Genomic DNA, 24,139 nt, shown 5'->3' on the forward strand with positions numbered 1-24,139 from the left:
AATTTCTGACAGTACAACAAATTTTACCATGATGTATAAACCCTTTACATTTTAATAACTTACTATTATTTTTTATATTAAAAACAATTTTTTTTTACAGTAATAAGTACATGATTTTTTTTTTTTTTTTTTGCATTACGGTAATCAGAATGCCATGAAAATAATGTCACAGTGCAAAACATCCTAATAGTCCTAAAAAAAAGACTTGGCGTTTAAAGGAATATTCCGGATTCATTACAAGTTAAGCTCAGTTGACAGCATCTGTGGCATAATATGGATTACCACAAAAATGTATTTCGACTCGTCCCTCCTTTTATTTAAAAAATAATCGAGGTCACAGTGAGGCACTTACAATGGAAGTGAATGGGTCCAATTTTTGGAGGGTTTAAAGTCAGAAATATGAAGCTTACAATTTTATAAAAGTAGGTCCTCGTGGTGGCGCGGTTACTCGCCTCAATCCGGGTGGTGGAGGATAAGTCTCAGTTGCGTCCGCTTCTGAGACCGTCAATCCGCGCATCTTATCACGTGGCTCGTTGTGCATGACACCGTCGGAGACTCACAGCATGTGGAGGCTCATGCTACTCTCCACGATCCATTCACAACTTATCACACGCCCCGCTGAGAGCGTGAACCACTAATCGCGACCATGAGGAGGTTACCCCATGTGACTCTACCCTCCCTAGCAACCGGGCCAATTTGGTTGTTTAGGAGACCTAAGTATATTCAGGCCCCTGGAATAGTTCTTTAATGTAAAATATATTTTCCATTTCTTTCTTTTAATTTTGTGGTGAAATATGACCCAGACATGTTCATGACAGGTCTCGTGAGATTCAACCATAAAAGTATATTTGCAATAGAGTCTAAAATGAACAACTAACATCAATTCCACAAAACCGTACATTTCCAAAAATCTCAACAGTGCATACAAAACCCCCACAAATACACTGTCCCACATGCAACAATCAATCAACAAAATGCAAATTCCGCACATGTATAAATCACAACTCACCTCGAGTCCGATTGGCCCCGGTGGCCCCACAGGACCCGCATCACCCTGAGAATTAAAATAAAGTTCAGCTCATTCTTCTGTTTGTTAAATAAAAGATACAGAACTCACAAATAGACACACACACACAAACCTCTCGCCCGGCAGCTCCACGCGGCCCTGGTAAACCTCTCGCTCCAGGCTTACCCTGAGAAGAGAACATTTTATTGTCCACACACATACACATACAACATGACATTACATTTACACACAAACAGTATATGTATGAGAATATGCTGTTAAAATGGTTTTTATTCAGTGAACACACCTTTGGGCCCTCAGGTCCATTGTGTCCAGGTTTTCCAATGTCACCAGGGAAACCCTGCATGAAATGAACCAATCAGCATCTGTTATTTGCTAACACATAGAATGTGCACAAGTTGTACATATAGAAAGGAGAACCATATAATCATTTAGTGTTCTAAGTAAGCACATTTCATTTCACTTTATTTTTGTCATCAATATTAGTTTAGATTTTAGTCACTATTTGTTTTTTGTCAATGACAAACATAGGGCCTAATTATAACGTAATTCATATGAACAGAATTTCATATTTTCATTTATCTTATTATTATTTATTTTTCTAGGAAAGTCGTTTTTATGGTAATTACATATGGAGTCATACCTCAGGTCCTGGTGGACCAGGCAGTCCACTGGGCCCTCTCTCTCCTGGTTTGCCCTAAAAAACACACAAATAAACCCAGATATTGACACAGACAGACACAAACATAATCGAATAAATTGAACCTTTTGAGCTTTCAGGTTAAGATGATGTTTATATTGGTTTCTGGGCTCTCAGGCTCTCCACAGATTCAGATTTAATATGTAAGTGTTGATATATGGTTAACGCCAAACATTGCACATGGTACAGTGATTGACAGGTTAACTGGGAATTCATCATTTTTGATGAATTTCCAATTCAACCAATCAAATTCACACACTCAAACACAAAGAGAAGGATAAATAAATCACAATCCTTATATAGAAATTGGAGGCCAATTGCACTATTTCATATCAATTATAAAATCTGCAGCTTACATCATTATAAGCAAAACAAATCTAATCTACAGTAGAAAAAAATAGAACAAACCTGGGATCCTGGCTTTCCTCGAGGCCCTGGCAATCCTGGCAAACCCTGAACACCCTGTAAAAACACACACACAAATAAATAAACACAATTATGTATTTGCCATATCAATATTAACACTAGTTCAAGTGCATGCATTTGTGTAAGAAAACTGAGGCAATTATAAGGATTTTATCAGATTTTGACATATACATTATACATCTGGGCTTGCAATATGTGTACGTGTGTATTTGAGGGGGGAAATTGGGGTTAAAGGTATACCTTGTCTCCTTGGAATCCAATCTCTCCATGCTCTCCAGGAATCCCCACGTCACCCTGAGAGAAATAGCGAAAGAAAGAAAAGAGTCAACGTGAGTCACAAAGCCAGAAAATAGACCAGAGATCAGAGAGAGAAGAGGATAATGGGGTAGAGAGAATACACAGTTATAGCAAGATATACACTGGCAGCCAAAAGTTTGGAATAATGTACAGATTTTGCTGTTTTGGAAGGAAATTGGTACTTCCATTCACCAAAGTGTCATTCAACTGATCACAATTTATTGAGTAATCATCCTAAATTGCTAATTTGGTACTAGAAAATCACTTGCCATTATATCCAACACAGCTGAAAGCTATTTGGTTCATTAAATGAAGCTTAACATTGTCTTTGTGTTTGTTTTTGAGTTGCCACAGTATGCAATAGACTGGCATGTCTTAAGGTCAATATTAGGTCATAAATGGCAAAAAAGAAACAGCTTTCTCTAGAAACTCATCAGTCAATCATTGTTTTGAGGAATGAAGGCTATACAATGCTTGAAATTTCATACAAAGGTGTACACTACAGTCTTCAAACACAAAGGACAACTGACTCTAACAAGGACAGAAAGAGATGTGGAAGACCAGATGTACAACTAAACAAGAGGATAAGTACATCAGAGTCTCTAGTTTGAGAAATAGACACCTCACATGTCCTCAGCTGACAGCTTCATTGAATTCTACCCGCTCAACACCAGTTTCATGTACAACAGTAAAGAGAAGACTCAGGGGTGCAGGCCTTATGGGAAGAATTGCAAAGAAAAAGCCACTTTTGAAACAGAAAAACAAAAAGAAAAGGTTAGAGTGGGCAAAGAAACACAGATATTGGACAACAGATAATTGGAAAAGAGTGTTCTGGATCTTAACCCCATTGAGCTTTTGTGGGATCAGCAAGACTGTAAGGTGCGTGAGAAGTGCCCGACAAGACAGTCACATCTATGGCAAGTGCTACAGGAAGTGTGGGGTGAAATGTCACCTGAGTATCTGGACAAACTGACAGCTAGAATGCCAAGGATCTGCAAAGCTGTCATTGCTGCACGTGGAGGATTTTTGATGAGAACTCTTTGAAGTAGTGAAGAAGTTCTGATTTATTTATTTTTTTAAATTGTAATCATACATTTTCACGTTATTAATGTCCTGAATATACATTGTGATCAGCTGAATGCCACTTTGGTGAATAAAAGTACCGATTTCTTTCCATAAGATCAAAATCTGTACATTATTCCAAACTTTTGGCCGCCAGTGTAATTGATTTTCTCAAAAGTCTGACTTCTTTTCATACAAACTAGTATAATGATAAACTTTTAAATAGAATAGTTCACCCAAAAATGAAACTTTTGTCAACTTCTACAAATGTATGCACCACTTGTGGCTCCAAACAAAAGTGCAGTCAGTTGTTGGACTGCCTGGCTGTTTTTTTAAACTTGCTTAAAAAGCTATTCTTTTTGGTGCCAATTATGGTGCAGAAACTGCACACATCCCCTTTTAAATTACTTTGATAACATGCTACTCAAAGGTTGACCAATAGGGATGCTTTTAAAACACATGCTTAATAGAGACTGGCCAATGGGGGAGAGAATTTCCATCACATGCTGCTGTATAACAGGCCAATAACAGAGTATTCAGATCACCTTATCACCTTTCAGTCCAGGCTCGCCCATGTTCCCTGGTACACCCTAGAAAATGCACACACACAGACAAATATACAACAAAATCGATAAGTTTGAGTGATAAAGATATCTATGGCAGTATATATGAATATGACTTACTTTCAGTCCATTTGGTCCCGGTAAACCAACTATGCCAGCCGGGCCCATATCACCCTTGAGGAGAGAAAAGTATGATTGTGAGATTTGGGGCCATTTACACCGAATGCATTTTTTTGCGTCAGCCTGTTTTGGTTTTTAATTGTTCTTCTATGTAACCATGTGCCAGACGGATGTCTTTGAACGTTGTGGCATATCTTGCTGTTTGCTTTTAAAATTGTGGTCTAAATGGCACCATAAACATGCTGTCTTTTATTTGTTTATGTTGGATTTGTGTGGGGATGCTTTCAGGAAAGAATTCCAGAAGCAATACACATTAAACATCTTACTCACTTTTGCAATTCTAATTTCAAAAGCTACTCAGCTTTCGGCCACATCCATACTAGTCTGTTTTAGTTTCCTAACGTCATCGTTTTCCAAAGTACGCAGTAATGGAGAGTGTTTTTGAAATGCTAGTGAAATGAATGTGTTTTTAAAGATATAGTTTAAATAGTTTTCAAAAATGAAAATTCTCTCATCATTTACTCACCCTCATTCCATCCCAGATGTGTATGACTTTCTTTCTTCTGCAGAACACAAATGAAGATTTTTAGAAGATTATTTCACCTCTGTTGGTCCATTCAGTGCAAGTGAATGGTGACCAAAACTTCGAAGCTCAAAAAGCATGTAAAGGTATCATAAAGGTAATCCATAAAACTCCAGTGGTTTAATCAATGTATTCAGAATCTATATGAAAGGTGTGAGTGAGAAACAAACAAATTAATTCCTTTTTTTTTACTATAAATCTCCACTTTCACTTCCACATTCTTCTTCTTTAGTTTTTTTGGCGATTCGCATTCTTCATGCATATCTCCACCTACTGGTTAGGGCTGGTCAAAGGTGAAGATTTGTAGTAAAAAATAACTTAAATATTGATCTGTTTCTCACCCTCACCTATCATACTGCTTCTGAAGATATGGATTAAACCACTGGAGTCGAATGGATTACTTTTATGCAGCATTTATGTGCTTTTTAGAGCTTCAAAGTTTTGATCATCATTCACTTGTATTGTATGGACCTATGAAGCTGAGATATTCTTCTAAAAATCTTAATTTGTGTTCTACTGAAGAAAGAAAGTCATACACATCTGGGATGGCATGAGAGTGAGTAAATGATGAGAAAATTTTCATTTTTGGGTGAATTATTCCTTTTAGTGAAAATATATTCGTGTGGCCTTTGTGAGTTTAACTCTATGCTACAGTTGATCACAATAGAAAATACCTCATACCTCAGTTTGAAAATAGACTTCCAATGAAAGTGCGTAGCTGTCAAAAGATCTGAGATTTGTTTTCTGTGCTAACCGATAGCATACCACAGATATTGTCAGTAGAGCTTAACTTGTATTTAATATGGAATATTCCTTTACTGCTTGTTTTCTTAGGTAAAATATCATGCTAATGATGTTTTGCAGGGGGCACATTATCTCACTTAACTTACCCAAATAAAAATAAACCGAAAATAATTTGGTTTGGCAAATATTATGAACTTCTTTACATTTGTCAGTGCAAGACGAGGAAGAATGTGTTATTAATAAATGTGAAATGAAGTACACTTGAGTTATTAATGGTTGTCAAGGAATGCCGGAACTTACCACATCGATTTAGAATTAGATTAATGTATGGTCTCAGCTACGCACATATCAACATATTTTACAATGTTTGTAAAGTCTAAAACATTTATTTCATTGAACTTTCAGCAAAAATATCATGATATATACAGTTACCGTAATGTAAAAACTCATTACGGATTTTACTCACAATCAATCCAGGAACACCAAGAGGACCGGGAGCTCCAATCACACCCTGATATAAATACAGAAACAACAGTGTTATAGTCTCTTACTTAAACAAGCACAGCTTGCTAGAGCTTCATGAGTTAAAAGTCAATATGCATCTCTAAATTTGGGTGTGGAATGTGTGGCGTTTATAATATTTGCTGTATAAATGCCCTATTTTTATATTCATAGATATATTTATGTGTATGTTAGACACAGAGATGGTTTATTGTTGGCTCTGCTGCAGCGTACTATAGTTATTTCCTCTCTGTCCCCTGGTGTGATGAACGGATGAAAGGAGCACTTAACTCCTCATCAGGAAAGAGGGAACAGGAAATGAGAGAGCTCAACTTCCTGTTTTTACAGTCCAACTGAGATTTACAGGTGAAAAAAAGAGGCAGACCTTGATTTAAGCATTTCCTGCTGTGATATCACGTACTCCAATCAGAGATGCTTTTGGGAGTGATAATCTTCTTTAAATTATTAAATGATCACACTGAACACTTAATTATCAAATACATTATGCTGTGGGCCATAGTCAGGGTTGATGCCTCCATTACTTTGTTAAAGAATGAAAAGAAAGCTGTGAGCTGATCGACATACAGTCTCTTCAATGTTTTGTTTACCTACTGTATGTTTTATCGATTGTTCAGCCAATGATACATTATACGAATTCCCTCAAAATTTACAGTGGACAAAAAAACTCTGGGTTGCAAAGGTTAGACGTGACCTTAAAGGAATAGTTCACCCAAAATGAAAATTCTCTCATCATTTGCTCACCCTCATGACATCCCAGATGTGTATGACTTTTTTCCTCTGCTCAACACAAACAAAGATTTTTAGAAGAATATCTCAGCACTCTAGATCCATACAATGCATGTGAATGGTGACCAGAACTCTGAAGCTCCAAAAAGCACATAAAGGCAGCATAAAAGTAATCCATATGCCTCCAATGGTTAAATACATGTCTTTAGAAGTGATATTATAGGTGTGGGTGAGAAACAGATCAATATTTAAGTCCTTTTTTACAGTAAATCTCCACTTTCACTTTCACTTCACATTCTTTTGTTTTTGACGATTTGTATTCTTTGTGCATATCGCCACCTACTGGGCAGAGGGAGGGCAATTTATAGTAAAAATGGCCTTAAAAATGTATCTGGAGTCTTATGTATTACTTGTAAGCTGCTTTTATGTGTTTTTTGGAGCTTCAAAGTTCTGGCCACCATTCACTTGCACTGAATGGACCACCAGAGCTGAAATATTCTTCTAAAAATCTTTATTTGTTTTCTGCAGAAGAAAGAAAGTCATGCACATCTGGAGTGGCATGAGGGTGAGTGAATGATGAGATAATTTTAATTTTGGGGTGAAATATTCCTATAAAGATGCTGTTTGAGGCATTTTGCTACAACAGCAGGCCCGTTCTACAAAACCCTGCCCTCTAAAGACATTTGGGCCAATCGCATGACAGGAAATCTGAACACGCAAAATGACTGGCACAGAGAGCATTTCTGATTAGCTATTTTTCTGAAAAACTGGGACTGTATTTGTATGCCTCACAGCCTCATTTTTGTTTGCATCAAATGAAGTATGGTGTTGTATACTAAAAGATAAATGTCTAAAGAAAATAGATATAACAAGTTACGTTTCTGCCTCCAGAAGTAAAGGTTGTGGTTTATATACATACAAAATCTCCAGAACACACACACACACACACACACACACTTCCACAGCTTGTTTGAGCACATAATATGTATTTCTCATTAACTGTTGTAAGTGGAAGTGGTTGTAAGCTGTGATCTGTTTGTCAGTGTGTTACCTGCTTTATGACAGAAACATGACAAAGTGTGATATGAGAAAGAACAAGCAAAAAAATAAGAACCCCCCCCAGAATGTTCAACTCACTGGTTCTCCATCAAGTCCTGGTGGCCCTCTCTCTCCAAAATCACCTGGAAATCCCTGTGAGAGAGGCCGACATTACAATACAACATTATTAAAGTCGTTCATGATGTGGTAGACATTTTTTACGATATTTGTGCAACTATATTTTGACTAGGGCTGTCGATTTAATGCTTTAATTCAGAGTGATTAATTATATAAAACAAAATGAACACAATTAATCATGTCCCTGGACTGTAATAACAAATGTTCCTTCCATCGGAGCAATTAAAGCTTGAAGTACCACCTGTTTTCAGCAGGGGGCAGTAAGCAAAACTCCAGCTATATAGACAACCCACACTCAGGTTTGCTTGACACTAGCGACAGCACAAGATGAGAACACGTTCTTGCATTCAAACAGCTGGACGGAGGGCAATTCCGAATGCAGGGATCTCGAGACGTGTTTTTCTAAGTTATACACTATGTTCAACTTGACACAGCGGCATAACGCGCTATGTTTATGATGCGACACAACCACTCCAAAAGCATCCATCTGACCTTTGAAATTCCCTCATAATAAATCTAATTCGGACAGATTCACGAATTGCAAAATGGATGCTGTGGACTGTAGTCCAATGATAGGCTTATGTTCAATAATATGGAAATAAATAATATATTGACTCCTAAAGCCACTTTTGTATTGTCCTCTCAGTGCTTTATTCATCTGCTATAATATTTTAATTATCTGAATAAACTTATTTATAATATACAGTATATTATATTTATAATTAAAATATAATGTATAATTATGTTATCTATTTATAATTATTCAATCGTTACACACTCAAAAAAATATTTTAGCTTTTTTTATTTATTTTTTTTAGATTTATGCATGTCAGTTTCATAACAAAACTCCATGAAATTGAATTGTGTAATTTTTTACAACATGAAATGAAAAATATATTTTATTAATTTCATTTTGTTAAAGAATATTCAATAGAATTTAAAATATATATATATATATATATATATATATATATATATATATATATATATATATATATATATATATATATATATATATTTTTATTTGTGAAAATGTGAAAATTTTGATTTTGTTATTAAACTGAAATGCTTAAATCTTAAAATATTTTTTGGAGTGCATACTGAATTTTTATTAGAGGTCTTTTCTCAACAAATATTTATATATCTGATTAATTGTGATTAATTCGATTAATTAACCGGCATATCATGTAATTAATTCCATTACAATTTTTAATCGATTGACAGCCACAATTTTGACATTTTCTGAAGAAAATATGAGAGTTGCTTGCCTGTGCAAAACTGTTTGCCAGGGTGTTGACATGCAGTTGCTAAGGTGTTCTAGGTGGTTGCTAGGGTGTTCTGAGTGATTGTTAGATGGTTGCTTATTTGCAAAAGAGTCCACCACCAAGTCTCTATGATATTTATGGTTTGATATGATGGTTTGTTCAAATCTCTAAGTATGCACAATAGTAGTAGTGATGCTTGCCATAGTAAGTAACACTAATGATGACATCACTGCAGTAACAGGCTGACCTCTGCTGACTCAACAGGATGTTTTGAGGTCAGATGTCAAAGGTCATGGTGAATAAAATAAACTCTGTGTGGTTGATTCTTTTGTTGTTGTGTCTGGTTGACACAGTTACGTTTTGCATTACGCTTTATGTTTATGCGTTGACTCAATCTGTGTGCGTCTATGCCATTAGTAAATACTAATGTAAAATGTTTACTTTTAGGGTTAATTTTTAGTAAATATTATTAGCACTATATATAAAAGCAATGGTAGAAGAAGAATGCTTTTAGATAGCTAAGCAAATGTGTGTGTGTGTGTGTGTGTGTGTGTGATTGTGTTATTTATTGTGTACCAAGCCCATGAGACGATGATGATTGAATAAAAAAAATAAAAAAAATAAAAAAAAATAAAAAAAACTTTCTCTTCCATGCATACACAATACATTTTGTTAAAATGATTAAACACAGAAAAACTCATTCAATTATGTTGTTAGATTAAACTAAAACATTTCTTTCACACACACTTACAAGCAAACTCATGTCTGTATCTATAAAGTATGTTGAGACAAAACTTTACCGGCCTACCCATCTTGCCCCTCTTCCCTGGTGGACCAGGAATACCCTAAGAGAGAGAGAGAGAGAGAGAGAGAGAGAGAGAGAGAGAGAGACAGAGAGAGAGAGACAGAGAGAGAGAGAGAGAGAGAGAGAGAGAGATGCTAATATGGTTACCTGTGATTAAAAGTCTTGTGGCATTAGAAAGGAAGTATTTAGAAGACACTATGGCCATCTGACAGTTCATTCAAAGACCCTACACTGTGTGCACTCATATGACTGGTCTAAACACCCTTAACTGAAGGCCAGGCCAGCTGGAAGCATTTTCAACTTTTAAAACAGACACACACACTCTCCATGAAGGGATTTGCTGACATACATCCACCAGTAGTGGGCAGCACTTGATTTAAAAATCTAAATGTGATGAACTCACCAAAAGTCTATTTCCATACAAATGCAAAATCATAATCGTAATCAAAACTAGATGTTTACATTTTCGGAAGAAATTTGAGTGATGTTTTCCCTTGCAAAACTTCCTGCCATGACGCTAGGTTATTGTGAGTGGTTGCCAGGGTGTTGCTATGCAATTTTCAAAGTGCCTGGAGGATTTTTTTTTTATGTGTTGCTTAGCGGATGCAATAGCTTAAGTCAAAAGAGCCCACCACCAAGTCTTTATGATATTCTGGTTTGGAGATATGGCTCGGGTCCCTCCTTTAATATGCGTTAGGGTTAATAAGTCTATGGGATTTTCACCTGTTTTATCATTTGCCAGATCAAATTGTAAGTCAGAACGCATTAAAATGCCCGTCAACTTTTTCAGCAATCTTGGTTTGGCAAGATCAACTCGGCTGCATCATTCACACTGCGTAATAAGAGTGGGCGGTCACTGCAGAGCTCTTTTGCCGAGCTTTGTTTGACGCAATTCTCTGATTGGTGGATCTTTCTCAACTGGATCATGGGTAGTGTAGTTATTTTTCCCATTCATTTTTTTCCATGGGGATTTTCTTAACATCCTTCATAAAAGAGTTCTAAGCCATGAACCAAACCAGCTAGCTCCGAGGTGAATCACAACATTACAAACTTTGATTTGAAGCAAGCAAGTAATAAAAAATCAGACAAAAGTTCAAAAGGTCCAAGACTGTGTACTTAACGTCTTTCGTGAGGGAAGGAACAACAATCTCACAAAGCATTGAGAATAACGTAATCAAATTGAAAATGGTGGAAAAATATAAAACTATTCATTTAAAGATGTTGACTACAAGTATATACACAATATGCTTAATGTTTATTGAGTATATATTTAGATATATACAAATATATACGTACAGTAGTCTAAGAATGTAGGGAGAGCGACTCGATTGCGTCATTGGAAGTGCATCATGTGGGTTAATGGTAGCTGCAGAGCACTTTTGGCGCACTTTGTTAGTGATTAAGCACAAATTATGCAAATGTTTTTATGAAGTTGAAATAACGCAGACTGATGGCTTCAAAAGAAGCATATCCCATCAATTAACAACCTCACAGCTCATGGTGGGTCTGTCTTTAAAGTTATCATTAATAATAATTAATTCCCTTATAGAAAACATTTATGGGATTTTTACTTCCGGAAACAGACTGTTGAGCTCTGTAGCACATCTCTCCTGAATAAGCCACACAATTTTAAGTATCATTCATCTCCATGGCACAAAAAAGGACAAGTTTCATGCTAACCTTTAATACTTAGGCTTAGGGGTTTGTTCAAGTCTCTAACCTCAAGTACGGTAAGTGCAATTGTAGTAGTGAAACTTGCATCAGCAAATACTGTAACTCACCATATGGTTCATATCAGTGATGTGAATACATTAATTAAGGATTTGTATCTGTGGGTGTTTAACTTATTTGCATGAACTTCATTAGCTTTATTACACAACAACAGTTTGCTGGACAAATCGCCCACCGACTGGCAGTTACTGTGATCACATGACTGCTGATAAAGTCACGTTATCATGGAAGTCATACATGATCTTCATACTCACTCTCTCACCATCAGATCCAGGTAAACCAAAAAGTCCAGGGATTCCAATGAAACCCTGTAAAGAGGGAGAAATCACAAATGAGAGCTCTTTAATATCTCAACTGTTTCTCCAAGAGAGAAATTAAAGTCAAATGTTTCTCCTGAGAATAGGATCCCAGTAATCTCAATCTGCAACCAAAGGTCAAGACATCACAATACATGCTCAAACTATTTCTCATTAAATTCTTCCGACAGGGTTCCCACATCTTTTGACAGATGAATTTCTGGGACTTTTCCAGTCATTTGTTATTACTGGATAAGGATTTTTAATTTTGCATGACTTTTCTCAGAGACATTTTAAGATTTTATTCATTTCCGTGACTTCCCCAGGCCTGGAAATCACAATTTAATAACTCCCTGATATTTCCAGGTTTTCCATGACAGTGTGAGCCCTGAGTAACACTTTACAATAACCACACAGTATAAATTATTTCTAAAGCATTAGTTTATTGTTAATTCATTACTTATAACTCGTTGTTCCAACATTGTAAATACATTTATAGAGTATATACAAACAGTATTATTCATTTATATTTACTCTACAATTTTTTTTTATCACAGTCTAATAAATTGACACATAATCAGATTACTTTTAAGAGTAATGGATCATGAATAAACATTTAATCAGGCATATAAAGTTCTCACTTTATATTGTCATGCAAAATTCTTAGCTAGCAATTAGTCAGTGCTTTATTACAGGTTTATTAATAATTAATATTGTAATAGTAAGTGTTTCTAAAACAGTATTTAACACATGAATTAAGCATAAATGTATATTAATGTTTATACAATTTCTCAATTAACTACTGTATGAATTTATGCCTTCTTAATGTTGTAAACACTTCTTTACCACTGGTTTGTATCAACTGAAATACATAAGTTAGGTAAACAAGCTGTTTACTAATAAAGAAACATTATCAAACTGCTTATGTATGAACTTATTAAACAACAATAAATGATTTGCTATAATAAATATATAAAAGAAAAACATCCCATTTCTATTTAGCCTGTTAATGTATTACCAGTGTTGGAACAATAATTTATAAATGATCAATTAACTGTAAATTAATGCTATACAAATATTTTATACCGTGTTATTATAGTGTTGCCGCGGCGATTTCAATACGTTGATGCTAATCTCTTGAAGCATCAACCAATGAATACACTATTTTTGTTCCTGGGTAGTAACTGTTATTTAAAATGGCTGTTATTCCCAACAAACTTTGCTTTTGTGACCAGGACAGTGATATTTTGATAAGTGATATACTTTTCGTTCACATAAAGTCAGAAAAAAACAACATATGAATCCAAAATCCTTCTCTATCTGTGGTCCGACGAAGACACCGGCTTTGACCTTTGCCTCAGACAGCTTAGGGAAGAAGTCTTGAAGGTACTTGAAGGCTGCCGTCTCCTTATCTAGAGCTCTGACAAATTGTTTCATAAGCTCAATTTGATGTGCAGTGGTGGCATCAGCACCTTCTGGGGGTCCATCAGTGGCTCCCACTTGACGTTGTTCCTCCCCACAGAGAACTCGGTCCGCTGTGGTCAGTCCCGCCTGTGGTAGTGCGCCTTGGTGTCCCTGCTGTCCCAAAGGCAAAGATAGCAGGGAAACTTGGTAAAACCGCCTTGGAGACCCAACGGGAATGCCACCATTTTTAAGTCTCGTATGACCTCCCAGCTGTACTCATCATACTTCAAGGCGTCCAGCAAGGTCTTGATGCTGTTGTTAATCCTCTTTGAGGTGCACCGAGTGAGCCAGGGGAAGAGACGGGTACTTGTTACCATTATGGACCAGCACGACTTTGAATATTACTTTAGTATAAATACATGTTCATTTGGAATCATATGTTGCTTTTTTCTGACTTTATGTGAACAAAAAGACACAGATTCTCCCATTTTCTCATTGGAAATAGGTCCATTTCAAAATATCACTGTCCTGGTCACAAAAGCAAAGTTTGTGGGGAATAATAGCCATTTTCTATACTTTTGAGGCATAAGCAATTAGGAAATAACACTTACTACCCAGGAAAAAAATAAAAATAATTATTACACAGTGTTACCAGCGAATTTACATACACAAAAATCTGCCTTTTTAACAACTCTGAACTTTTTAGCAAAGTGAGTTTTACACACATTTTTGCCTCACTATTGATTTTAGAGTACAAAGTAACAACAAATATTTATCAACTGTCAAACTTTAGAAAGAGATATTGAATTTCTCATTTTTTCACCATAAACATTTACCTCATTGTTGTCTCATTGCGTTGACGCGAGTCATACGGGAGTCACTTTAAGGGGCTTTCACATGACTCACGTCAACGCACCCCAAATGCCACTTTGATCTCCACATGAAAAACGCTGCAAAGAATGCCTTGTTCTGATTTGACTATTTTACTGTTGTTTTTACGGTGCCCACGTAATGATTCATCATTGAAATTGCACAGCAATCATGGCTAATCAGAAGCAAGGGGGTAAAAGTTGAAATTGTTTGACTTTCTGCACGGTGCAACTGTCAAAGATGTCTGTCTAGTGCATGTTGATGTAGAAAAACAATGGAAAAACAGTGCAAATGGATGCAAAAATGTGTTCGGTGTTAACAGCCCCTAATGTTAACAGTTGTCTTTTTATCTCTCTAAGAACTTCATTAAGTCTCATGAGCGATGAAGGAGCAACCTTTCTTCTTGATGAGGTCATTTTTGTAACTCTTAAGGCTTTAAGACAGTATTTTCTTTACAATCATTGGCATCCAGTGGCAGATATCCACTGTATGATTCAAACACAAGGATGTACAGATGAATGGAGAGGTGCTGGGATGGATGAATGGATGTCTTCCTGTTGATGCAGGCCATGAGGAAAGTGTATATGCCCATGGACTGCATGGTGCTGGCCTCCACAATGTAGTCCAAGGGCACATACGCTCACTTCAGGGAACAAACGATGACACACAAACAACAGACACAAACAAACACATGATGTAAAGATAACAAAAGACAAAAGATTCGCTCACACACACATCCAACAAAACCAGTACAAGATGTAAAGTTATGAGGTAATGCTACCTTCAAGTCCTCCAGGAAAGTTCCTTCTTATTGGTTTAGTTAGTCATAATTACGACGTGATGTGCATTCAAGTGATTTTTGTCAGAACAGAGTAGATGTGTTGGACAATTTAGATTTTTTCCCTCTCTGATTCACTTCCTGGCAACCGTTGAAAGCCTTTTTAGCACTAATACAAAACGTAGATTAAAGGATGCACATTAGGTGTGTAACTGATCCTTTTATGTATTTTATCATTCTAATAATGCTACAGATTTTATTTTATTTTTGTCACAAGCCTGTCACTCATGAATGAGTATTTTTTTTTTCTGTCAAGCTTTATAGCGTTTATTTATTAACAGTACAAAAAATGCATAAAGTTTAAGTTGCACATTCAAAATAAAAATGCAATTTTGACCAATACCAGTTCACTTATGCAATGATTTTTGAACTGACACGCCCCCCCCATTTTGGAAAGACACTTTTCCAGAGTTTCTCACTGGTAATTTACTTTGTAGTGCCATTCATGTGCACTCATCTTGTAAATATGATCATTCCGGCATGGCTTGAAGGTAGCTTAACTTGCAAGGTGCTTTATATGTTGGCATACAAATATGCATTAGAAGACACATGCATGTATGTGAATGTGTGTGTGTGTGTGTGGTATCTTAAGACAGCAGGGCCTCAGTCTGATTTTAAACAGGAAATTCCAGCTAGTGGGGGCGGAGTTTTGCCTGATAAAGAGCCTTTAATACAGCCTGACTACAAACACAACGGTTAAGATATGTGTGTGAGTGTGTGTGTTTGCATGTGTGATGTGCATGCTATTTAAAGTTGTGCAGTGAGGATACAACATTGTTTTTGTATAGATTTAAAATGTGACCAGAGGAGGCTAAAACACACTAAAATGCACACTTATGGCTCAAGCAGCTGTCAGCAGCAAATTTGTCATGGTTTAGTCTCTGTTGGCTCAAGAAACAGGAAAAAAAAGGAAAAACTGAAAAGGAGAATGTTTTCATAGTAAAATCTCCCTTAATGAGTCTAATCACTTAGCTTTAAAGGGACAGTTCAATTCTGTCATGTTTACTCACCCTTATGTTGTTCCAAACCTGTATGACTTTCTGTCTTCTGTCAAACGTAAAAGGAGAGCAGAATGTTGGCTTCAGTCACCTTTCAATTTCTTGAAAAAAGATGCAATGAAAATAAATGATGACTTAGACTGTCATTATGCCTAATCCATCTTTTTTGGTGCACAGATGATAGCCATACAGTTTTGGAACAACATGAGGGTGAGTAAATTATGAGAGAATTCATTTTTTGGGTGAACTGTCCCTTTAAGATTTGAATTATAAAAGGAAAATCACAAAACCACAAAAAACAGAATCAGTGGTGACTGCTTGGACAGCTCAAATGTCACAACGGCAGTGTTGTCAGTCGCAATCCAATATAAAACAGTAAGAAACAGGAAGATATGTACACACCCGAGCACCTTTCGGCCCAAGAGGCCCTACTGGTCCAGGTAAACCCTGGAAGAGAGAAAATAGAGAGAAATGTTCATAATAAGTTTAGAATTTTATAATCAACACTCAGTATTGTAACAGGCCTCCAGTTTGTTAATTGTTTCAAACAGGAATGAATTCATTTTTTTCTTTAGATAAACATTCAAAACACCCTCACTGTACATATAATCATTTTAGAATTTGCTTGCTATATATATATATATATAGATAGATAGATAGATAGATAGATAGATAGATAGATAGATAGATTATAAAACTGCACCACAAACGTCCCCTGTATTGATATGCAGAGCATGGAAATTATGATAATGCATAAACTTTAAACAAATGAACTTTTCTGAAATTTAATAAGTTTAAGTTTAAGTTTAGGTTAAGCATAAGAAATGAGTAATGTACAATCAGCCAGTCATTATTGCAAAATAAAACATGACTAGAAGCAAAGGGGTCTTTTTTTTTTTTTTTTTTTTTGTGATAATGGCTACTTAGCAAAAAAGTAAATCAAATAACATGGAACACTGATTTGAGTTTAAACTATTTCATTAAGTGAGAAGAAAAACAACACGGTGTGATTCGACAGATGCAGCTATGTAGGAAATTGGTTGCCTGGGACAACGATCCATTATACGGCTGAACGGTCAATATACAAACATATTTGAATGTAGAATGCCGCGACTGACCAATCAGATTTGAATATATAAAAAATCTGTGTAATAATATCATACAGTTTATGAAAGGCAACTTTTATGATCCCAAGATGTGGAACAAATTGATGGCTTGTGGCACTGGACGGATTTAATTTCATACTGATTAGTTCCAAAGCTTCATCAGTGAAAACAATCAGAGTTTGTCAAAACAGTGCAGTACCAAGTCGCCAGCTCTAGTGGCAACATCATTTTATTTAATGTAACATTGTGATTTCCACTGACAGTGGCCCCCAGCTATCCTTAATAAAAGCTAGTATGTATGCCAGCGCAACATGTAACACAAATCCATAAACAGGCGCTCACACACACTTAAACATACACACAACACTCTCCACAGCAGAGCAAGATCTACTGCACCTGCCTGCCAGGATAGCCTTTGGCTCCAGCACTCCCAACAGGACCCTGTTCACCCTGAAAAGAGAAAGAGACAGAATAATTGGCTTTCCTCATTATTTAAAGTAAATTTAAGCAATATTACATGACCAAGAGTGCTGCTGTACTGAAACAAAGGCCATAGGTAACATGCTAATTTTCAGACCAACAGCACAAATTGCTTGTGTGATATAATATAATATAATATAATATAATATTCACATAACAAATTTAATACTGGGTAATTGGCATTTAAGACAGTTATACCTTATAAAATATATATAAAAAATAAAATATACAGTACTTTTAAACATAACATAAATATACTTTTAATTTAAGGTAATTAACGTTTAAATATTGCTTAAATATACTTTTAATATAATATAATATAATATAATATAATAAATACTTTAATATTACTTAAATATATGTTTAATATAAAATAATATATACACATTTCACATAACACAGTTAAAGGTGGAGTGTGTACTTTCTGCGCTACTAGTGGCACCAAACGGAATTACAAAAATAAAGTATGTTTTCAAACAACCTTTGCCAATACCCTTCAGACTCATCATGCCCTTTCACACTCTCTGATTCCCTATGAACAAATATGCCATTCTAAATAAAAGACGATAAACGTTGGGGCCTGGGTAGCTCAGTGGTAAAAGACGCTGGCTACCACCCATGGAGTTCGCTAGTTCGAATCCCAGGGCATGCTGAGTGACTCCAGCCAGGTCTCCTAAGCAACCAAATTGGCCCGGTTGCTAGGGAGGGTAGAGTCACATGGGGTAACCTCCTCGTGGTTCGTTCTCGGTGGAGCGCATGGTGAGTTGAGTGTGGTTGCCGCGGTGGATGGCGTGAAGCCACCACACGCGCTATGTCTCCATGGCAACGCGCTCAACAAGCCACGTGATAAGACGCACGGATTGACGGTCTCAGACGCGGAGGCAACTGAGATTTGTCCTCCGCCACCCGCACCAAGGCGAATCACTAGGCGTGCACGAGGACTTAGAGCGCATTTGGAATTGGGCATTCCAAAGTGGGAGAAAAAGAGGAGTGAACCCCCCTCCCAAAAAAAGATGATAAACGTTTAATGTTGTAATAAACAAAACCACTATAACATAAACACACCGGACAGAAAGCATTGCAGAGGAATTGGCTTATCCGATAACATTGTGGGTGTTATGGTTCAACTGGTTTTCATGTTAAAGGTGGAGTAAGCGATTCCTGAGAACAGACTAACAACAGCCAAACAAACACACCCCTCTCTTTAGTGCTCCTTCAGAAGCCCCGCCCCCCAAATTCATGCACACCCATTGCCAATGCTGTGTGATTGCAACAGTGTTGTGTGGATCGCTCCGATCCACTTAGTTTATTTTCCCATTTACAGAGCCAGGGCTGTGTACAAACACCAGATTGTTTTTCAGCGCTCACACAGAATGGACAGCTAGCGGACCGTATAATATAATATAAACAATTCTAAAAACACTTAGTTAATATCGGGTAACTGACATTTTAAACACAACATGGCCAGCGATTTAGGTGTTTTTTGTTCTGCCAAGATTTACCAGAGAGTATAAACACTGTGAATTTTTTGTGCTATCAACATATTGTTCTGATTGTTTGAGTATACTGACCAGCCCAGCACAGCAACACTCTTTCAACCAATGGTGTGACTTTGGGGTGGGACTATTTGTTTACATAACCAATGGAAGAGGCGGAGAGTTTTCTGGAATCTGTTTGAGAACTGCCATTATTTTTCTTTAGTGATGCTAGTGGTACAGAAATGGCACACTTCCACTTTCAGTCTGCTTTCATAAGAGTTATGAAAGAGCATCCTTTGAGCAATCTTTTTTCTCTGGATATGTGTATGTGTTTGTATGTGCTCTCACTAAACCTTTGACTTCTAAGGACAGTTCAGCTTAAAATAACACATTGGGCTCTCAAAGGAGTTTTTATTTAAATGTGTTTTTAAGAGGTGAAAATCTCCATGAATTAGCTTTGACATTTTTTCACCCAAAAATGAAAATTCTGCATTATTTACTCACCCTCATGTTGTTCCAATCCTGTAAAACTTTCTTTCTTCAGTCAAACACTAAAGGAGATTTTAAGCAATATGCTAGTCTAACGGCACCATTTACTTTCATGTTGTTTTTCCATACAATGAAAGTGAAGGGTGACTGATGCTGTCTTTCCATGGAAGACAGAAAGTCATACAGGTTTGAAAGAACATGAGAGTGAATAAATTATGGCTGATCCCTCCATAGACAGCTCACTAGGTTTTGGAAGAAAGCAACTGTGTATATTTGTTTGTTTGTGTCAGTGTTTGTGTGTCTGTATTACTCACTGGTTCCCCGGGGAGGCCTGGAGGACCTGGATGGCCTTTTTGTCCCTGTTCACAAAGAGGACACATGGTGAATTAGTAAACAAACTATCCTTGCACACACACACAAATGGGAATAACTCTTAAGGCAAATGAAAGGGTAGGAGCATTGTAAAAAAAAAGAAAAAAAAAGAAAAGTAGATGGAATCCCACTCATACATGCGTCTCTGCTGCAGAGCGTGCATTTTACAGATCCATCACTATTGACAAATCCATCTGTAGTCAATCAGCAAAAGCAGTTTTATATTTTCCACCATTAAAGTGTTTATGTCTGTATGTGCATCTGCATGTGTGCGTTTGTAACATATGTGGGTTTCGGTGAGCAAACGTGTGTGTGTGTGTGTATTACAGATAAAAATGTTTTCCTGCTGGAGTCACAATCCCACGAGTCTTACAGGCACAATATTGTGCTGACTACAGCAAGACATCTACACAGAGTGGAAAATACGCATCAATGGTGGAACAGAGTGAGAGAGAAAGGGAGAGAGAGAGAGTGAGAGAGAGAAAGGGAGAGAGGGAGAGAGAGAGAGAGAGACGATTAAAGCAAAGTGTAAGACCTTTGGAGCACCAGTAGACAGAAAAGAAGAAAAATGTTAAACTAACTGAGAAAAAAAGATTTTCCATGTACTAGCTGAACCACACCGTGGATTGGCAGTACTCACAACAATGAAAAAGTAGATTTATGTACAGTATGTACAGTAGGACGGATGGACAAAATGTAAAAGGAGTTACATTTTGGTCTGTTCTCACGGATGGACGGACGGGCGGACAGACAGGCAGATAGATAGACAGATAGATAGATAGATAAAACGACAGACAGACAGACAGATAGAATGACCGATGGACAGACAGACAGATGGACGGACGGACGGACGGACAGATAGACAGACAGACAGACAGACAGACAGACAGACAGATAGATAGATAGATAAAACGACCGACAGACAGACAGATAGAATGACCGATGGACAGACAGACAGATGGACGGACGGACGGACAGATAGACAGACAGACAGACAGACAGACAGACAGATAGATAGATAGATAGATAGATAGAACGACCGACAGACAGACAGACAGACAGACAGACAGATAGATAGATAGATAGATAAAATGACCGACAGACAGACAGATAGAATGACCGATGGACAGACAGACAGATGGACGGACGGACGGACAGATAGACAGACAGACAGACAGACAGACAGATAGATAGATAGATAGATAGATAGATAGAACGACCGACAGACAGACAGACAGAGACAGACGGATGGATGGATGGATGGATGGATAGACAGACAAATAGATAGATAGATAGATAGATAGATAGATAGATAGACAGACAGACAGACAGACAGACAGACAGACACATGGATGGATGGATAGATTCAAAACACTCACACATACTTTTTTCACTTGCAAACCAGTGAAATCTAATCCGTCACACACACGCTTGAGAGATGTCTGTTTCTTCCATTACATTTGTAGGTGGGAAAACTAGCACTAATTCCTTCATTCACCTAGACATTTCAGTGAACACACAGACACACACAAATGTTTTTTGTTGCATATCCACTAGCATTTATATGTATATGCGTGTCTGGCCCCTTCAGTACAATCACAGGCTGCTCTCGTTTATTATTCAGTTCCGTCATGGCCACATTCATCTCTTTATTCACTTGTTCACGACACACTGCTGTCCGTTTTTCCAGCGGTCCTGCTCTACATTTTGATGTCTTTGTCTGGAGCCACACACACATAACACAAAGCACATGGAGCGTGGAGTCTGCCAGGTACACGCTAACACACACACGTGCATACACAAACACACACTTAAAACACATGTACAGACATGACTATGACTGCAACTATCAATTAACAACAAATCTGTTGATTATTTCTTTGATAAATGAATTGATCAGATAAAAATAAAAGCCATATTTTATTTCCTGCATTGTATTGAAAAAGCATGTTATTCCAAACCTTGACAAATGCAATTGAAGGCAATCACAAAAGAAGAAACTTTTGCTATATATTGACTGCAAAACTTTACTTTTAATATAAATGTTTTTAAATATAAATGGTTTAATACAAATTAATAAAAGCGCTAACATAACCCACGCTAAGTTGCCGCAACTGTTTTTTGAATTCGCCTCGAGGTATTGCAGCTTACTATGTGGCCACCATCATTTTCCAATGCTTTTTTTTCCATAGAAAAAACTAAACAAATAACTGATAATTAATTTCACTATAGATTTTTAGTGAATTTAGAATTCTGTCGTCACAGTGCAAATCATGATGCATACTCACGACCAAATACATGACAAATACAAATCAGCTGATGCTCAAATGCTCCAGTGTTGGGGAAGCTACTTTAAAACTGATGTTTGACAAGCTACAAGCTACTCATAAGTTAAAGTAGTTCAACTACAGTCAAGCTACTCTACTCTAAAAGTAGTTAGCTACACTACATGCTACTAACAAAAAGTAGCTTACTACATTGAAGCATATAACAATCGGATGATAAAATTAAAATTCTAATTTATTCCGAATTAAATAATATCATCTGATAGTTATATATTTAATCAGCATGACATTCTATTATGAAAATTAACCATATTTTTACTACAGAAACTATAGTTTAACCATGGTATTTATAGTATAACCACAGCACAAACAAAATTAACCATGGTAACTATAGTCATGTTTACGACAATCATGGTTACTAATATCCTGTACACTAATACACCCTATTTTATATACGTGAATTGAAATATAGTGATAAACAGAAGTCCGAAAGAACCGATTTACTTAAATTATTTGTTTTTTCCTAGATACAAATCCCAGATGCAGTTTATTGTTCAACCAAAATCCCAAAAATAACCAGAAAAAAAAAAAGTTTTGGTGTATAACTTTTAAAGGTGCTGTAAGTGATTTTTTTCATGGAAATTTATAACAAAAATTTTCCTACTCCCTGAAAGATATTAATAAAACTGTGTCGTGAGATATCTCACCAATCTCTGTGACAGCTCTAGACTCTCTAAACGGCAAACAAAAATGTAACCGCAGGCCGCGGTCTCTGGCGCTTTCTGCCTGTCAATCATTTTGTGCATTCTCATAGTGTTGTAGTTGCATTATTGAGGCTTCATGCCATTTTTATGCCATGTTGTTCATAACAGTTGTCAGTTGAGGGAGCTATTTTGCTGCTGTTGTTTTTAACAACAGTTTCCACTCTAAGTGAAGCTCGTTTGGTATCTTTGGAGTGCGGTGTTTTGGAAAGAAGGGGCGTGGCTAATTCAACAGCTCAGTCTTGTGGAAGTAGAATAGTTTAAATCGCTTACAGCACCTTTAACTATAAATAAGCCTGAAACACACCAGGGACTCTTATTTTGAAATGACAGAGACTTGGCTAAGTTACAATGCTCTATATTTAAGTATTAACCAAATTAAGCTTTTTATAGCCTATATATATTCACCAGATGAAGGGTTTTATATATATATATATATATAGTGTATATGTATTATTCACAAGATTTGAAGTTGGAGACATGATGTATGTGCTGAGGAGCACGTTTCTGTATAATCACATTTTTCTTTGCATGCCCTCGCTTCAATATAAACACTTGATTATCTAATCAAAATAACAAAATATGCATTGAAGTGAGGATTGTCAGTGTACAATCCTCCAGTGCTCGCCACAGTGTAACACGGAGGAATAAAAAAACTATCGGCATAGATTTTTGCAGAAAACGAAAGTTCCAAAAAGCAACTATTGGAATTGATTAATCAGTAAAACCGATATATCGGTCAACCTAGTTTTCTCAGCGCTACATTAGGATGTTTTAGGTGAGTGTATTTGATTACTTCCTCGACTAATTGCTGCATATGCAATACAGTGGGACAAATGTTGTGTTTTGTGATGCTACCGTGCCACTCATTGGAAAATGTATCTATGTTACGGTCTAGCTAAGTTAGTAGCGTTGTTACTTTTAGTTAACTACTCCTCAACACTAAAATGCTCAAAGCACACGTGCACAAATGCAAACTAATGGACTCACAAAATGTTTAAAGTACATGTGTTGA

At 36.6% G+C, this 24,139-nt stretch overlaps 1 protein-coding gene across 1 annotated transcript in view; it reads right to left on the bottom strand.

Annotated features, from left to right (window-relative positions):
- LOC127431169 (collagen alpha-1(XXVII) chain A-like) overlaps nucleotides 1-24,139 on the bottom strand; it is an 85,371-nt gene that overhangs the window by 35,155 nt on the left and 26,077 nt on the right. The window contains exons 8-22 of the mRNA XM_051681470.1: nucleotides 20,021-20,065; nucleotides 17,656-17,709; nucleotides 16,556-16,600; nucleotides 12,002-12,055; nucleotides 10,012-10,056; nucleotides 7,908-7,961; nucleotides 5,989-6,033; nucleotides 4,196-4,249; nucleotides 4,058-4,102; nucleotides 2,394-2,447; nucleotides 2,136-2,189; nucleotides 1,671-1,724; nucleotides 1,314-1,367; nucleotides 1,140-1,193; nucleotides 1,010-1,054 (exon numbers count right to left, since the gene is read on the bottom strand). Of these exons, the coding sequence (XP_051537430.1) occupies nucleotides 1,010-1,054; nucleotides 1,140-1,193; nucleotides 1,314-1,367; nucleotides 1,671-1,724; nucleotides 2,136-2,189; nucleotides 2,394-2,447; nucleotides 4,058-4,102; nucleotides 4,196-4,249; nucleotides 5,989-6,033; nucleotides 7,908-7,961; nucleotides 10,012-10,056; nucleotides 12,002-12,055; nucleotides 16,556-16,600; nucleotides 17,656-17,709; nucleotides 20,021-20,065 (756 nt within the window). The remainder of the gene's footprint in view (nucleotides 1-1,009; nucleotides 1,055-1,139; nucleotides 1,194-1,313; nucleotides 1,368-1,670; nucleotides 1,725-2,135; nucleotides 2,190-2,393; nucleotides 2,448-4,057; nucleotides 4,103-4,195; nucleotides 4,250-5,988; nucleotides 6,034-7,907; nucleotides 7,962-10,011; nucleotides 10,057-12,001; nucleotides 12,056-16,555; nucleotides 16,601-17,655; nucleotides 17,710-20,020; nucleotides 20,066-24,139) is intronic.

This window comes from Myxocyprinus asiaticus, chromosome 40, assembly GCF_019703515.2.
Source record: "Myxocyprinus asiaticus isolate MX2 ecotype Aquarium Trade chromosome 40, UBuf_Myxa_2, whole genome shotgun sequence".
Classification (NCBI taxonomy): Eukaryota; Metazoa; Chordata; class Actinopteri; order Cypriniformes; family Catostomidae; genus Myxocyprinus; species Myxocyprinus asiaticus.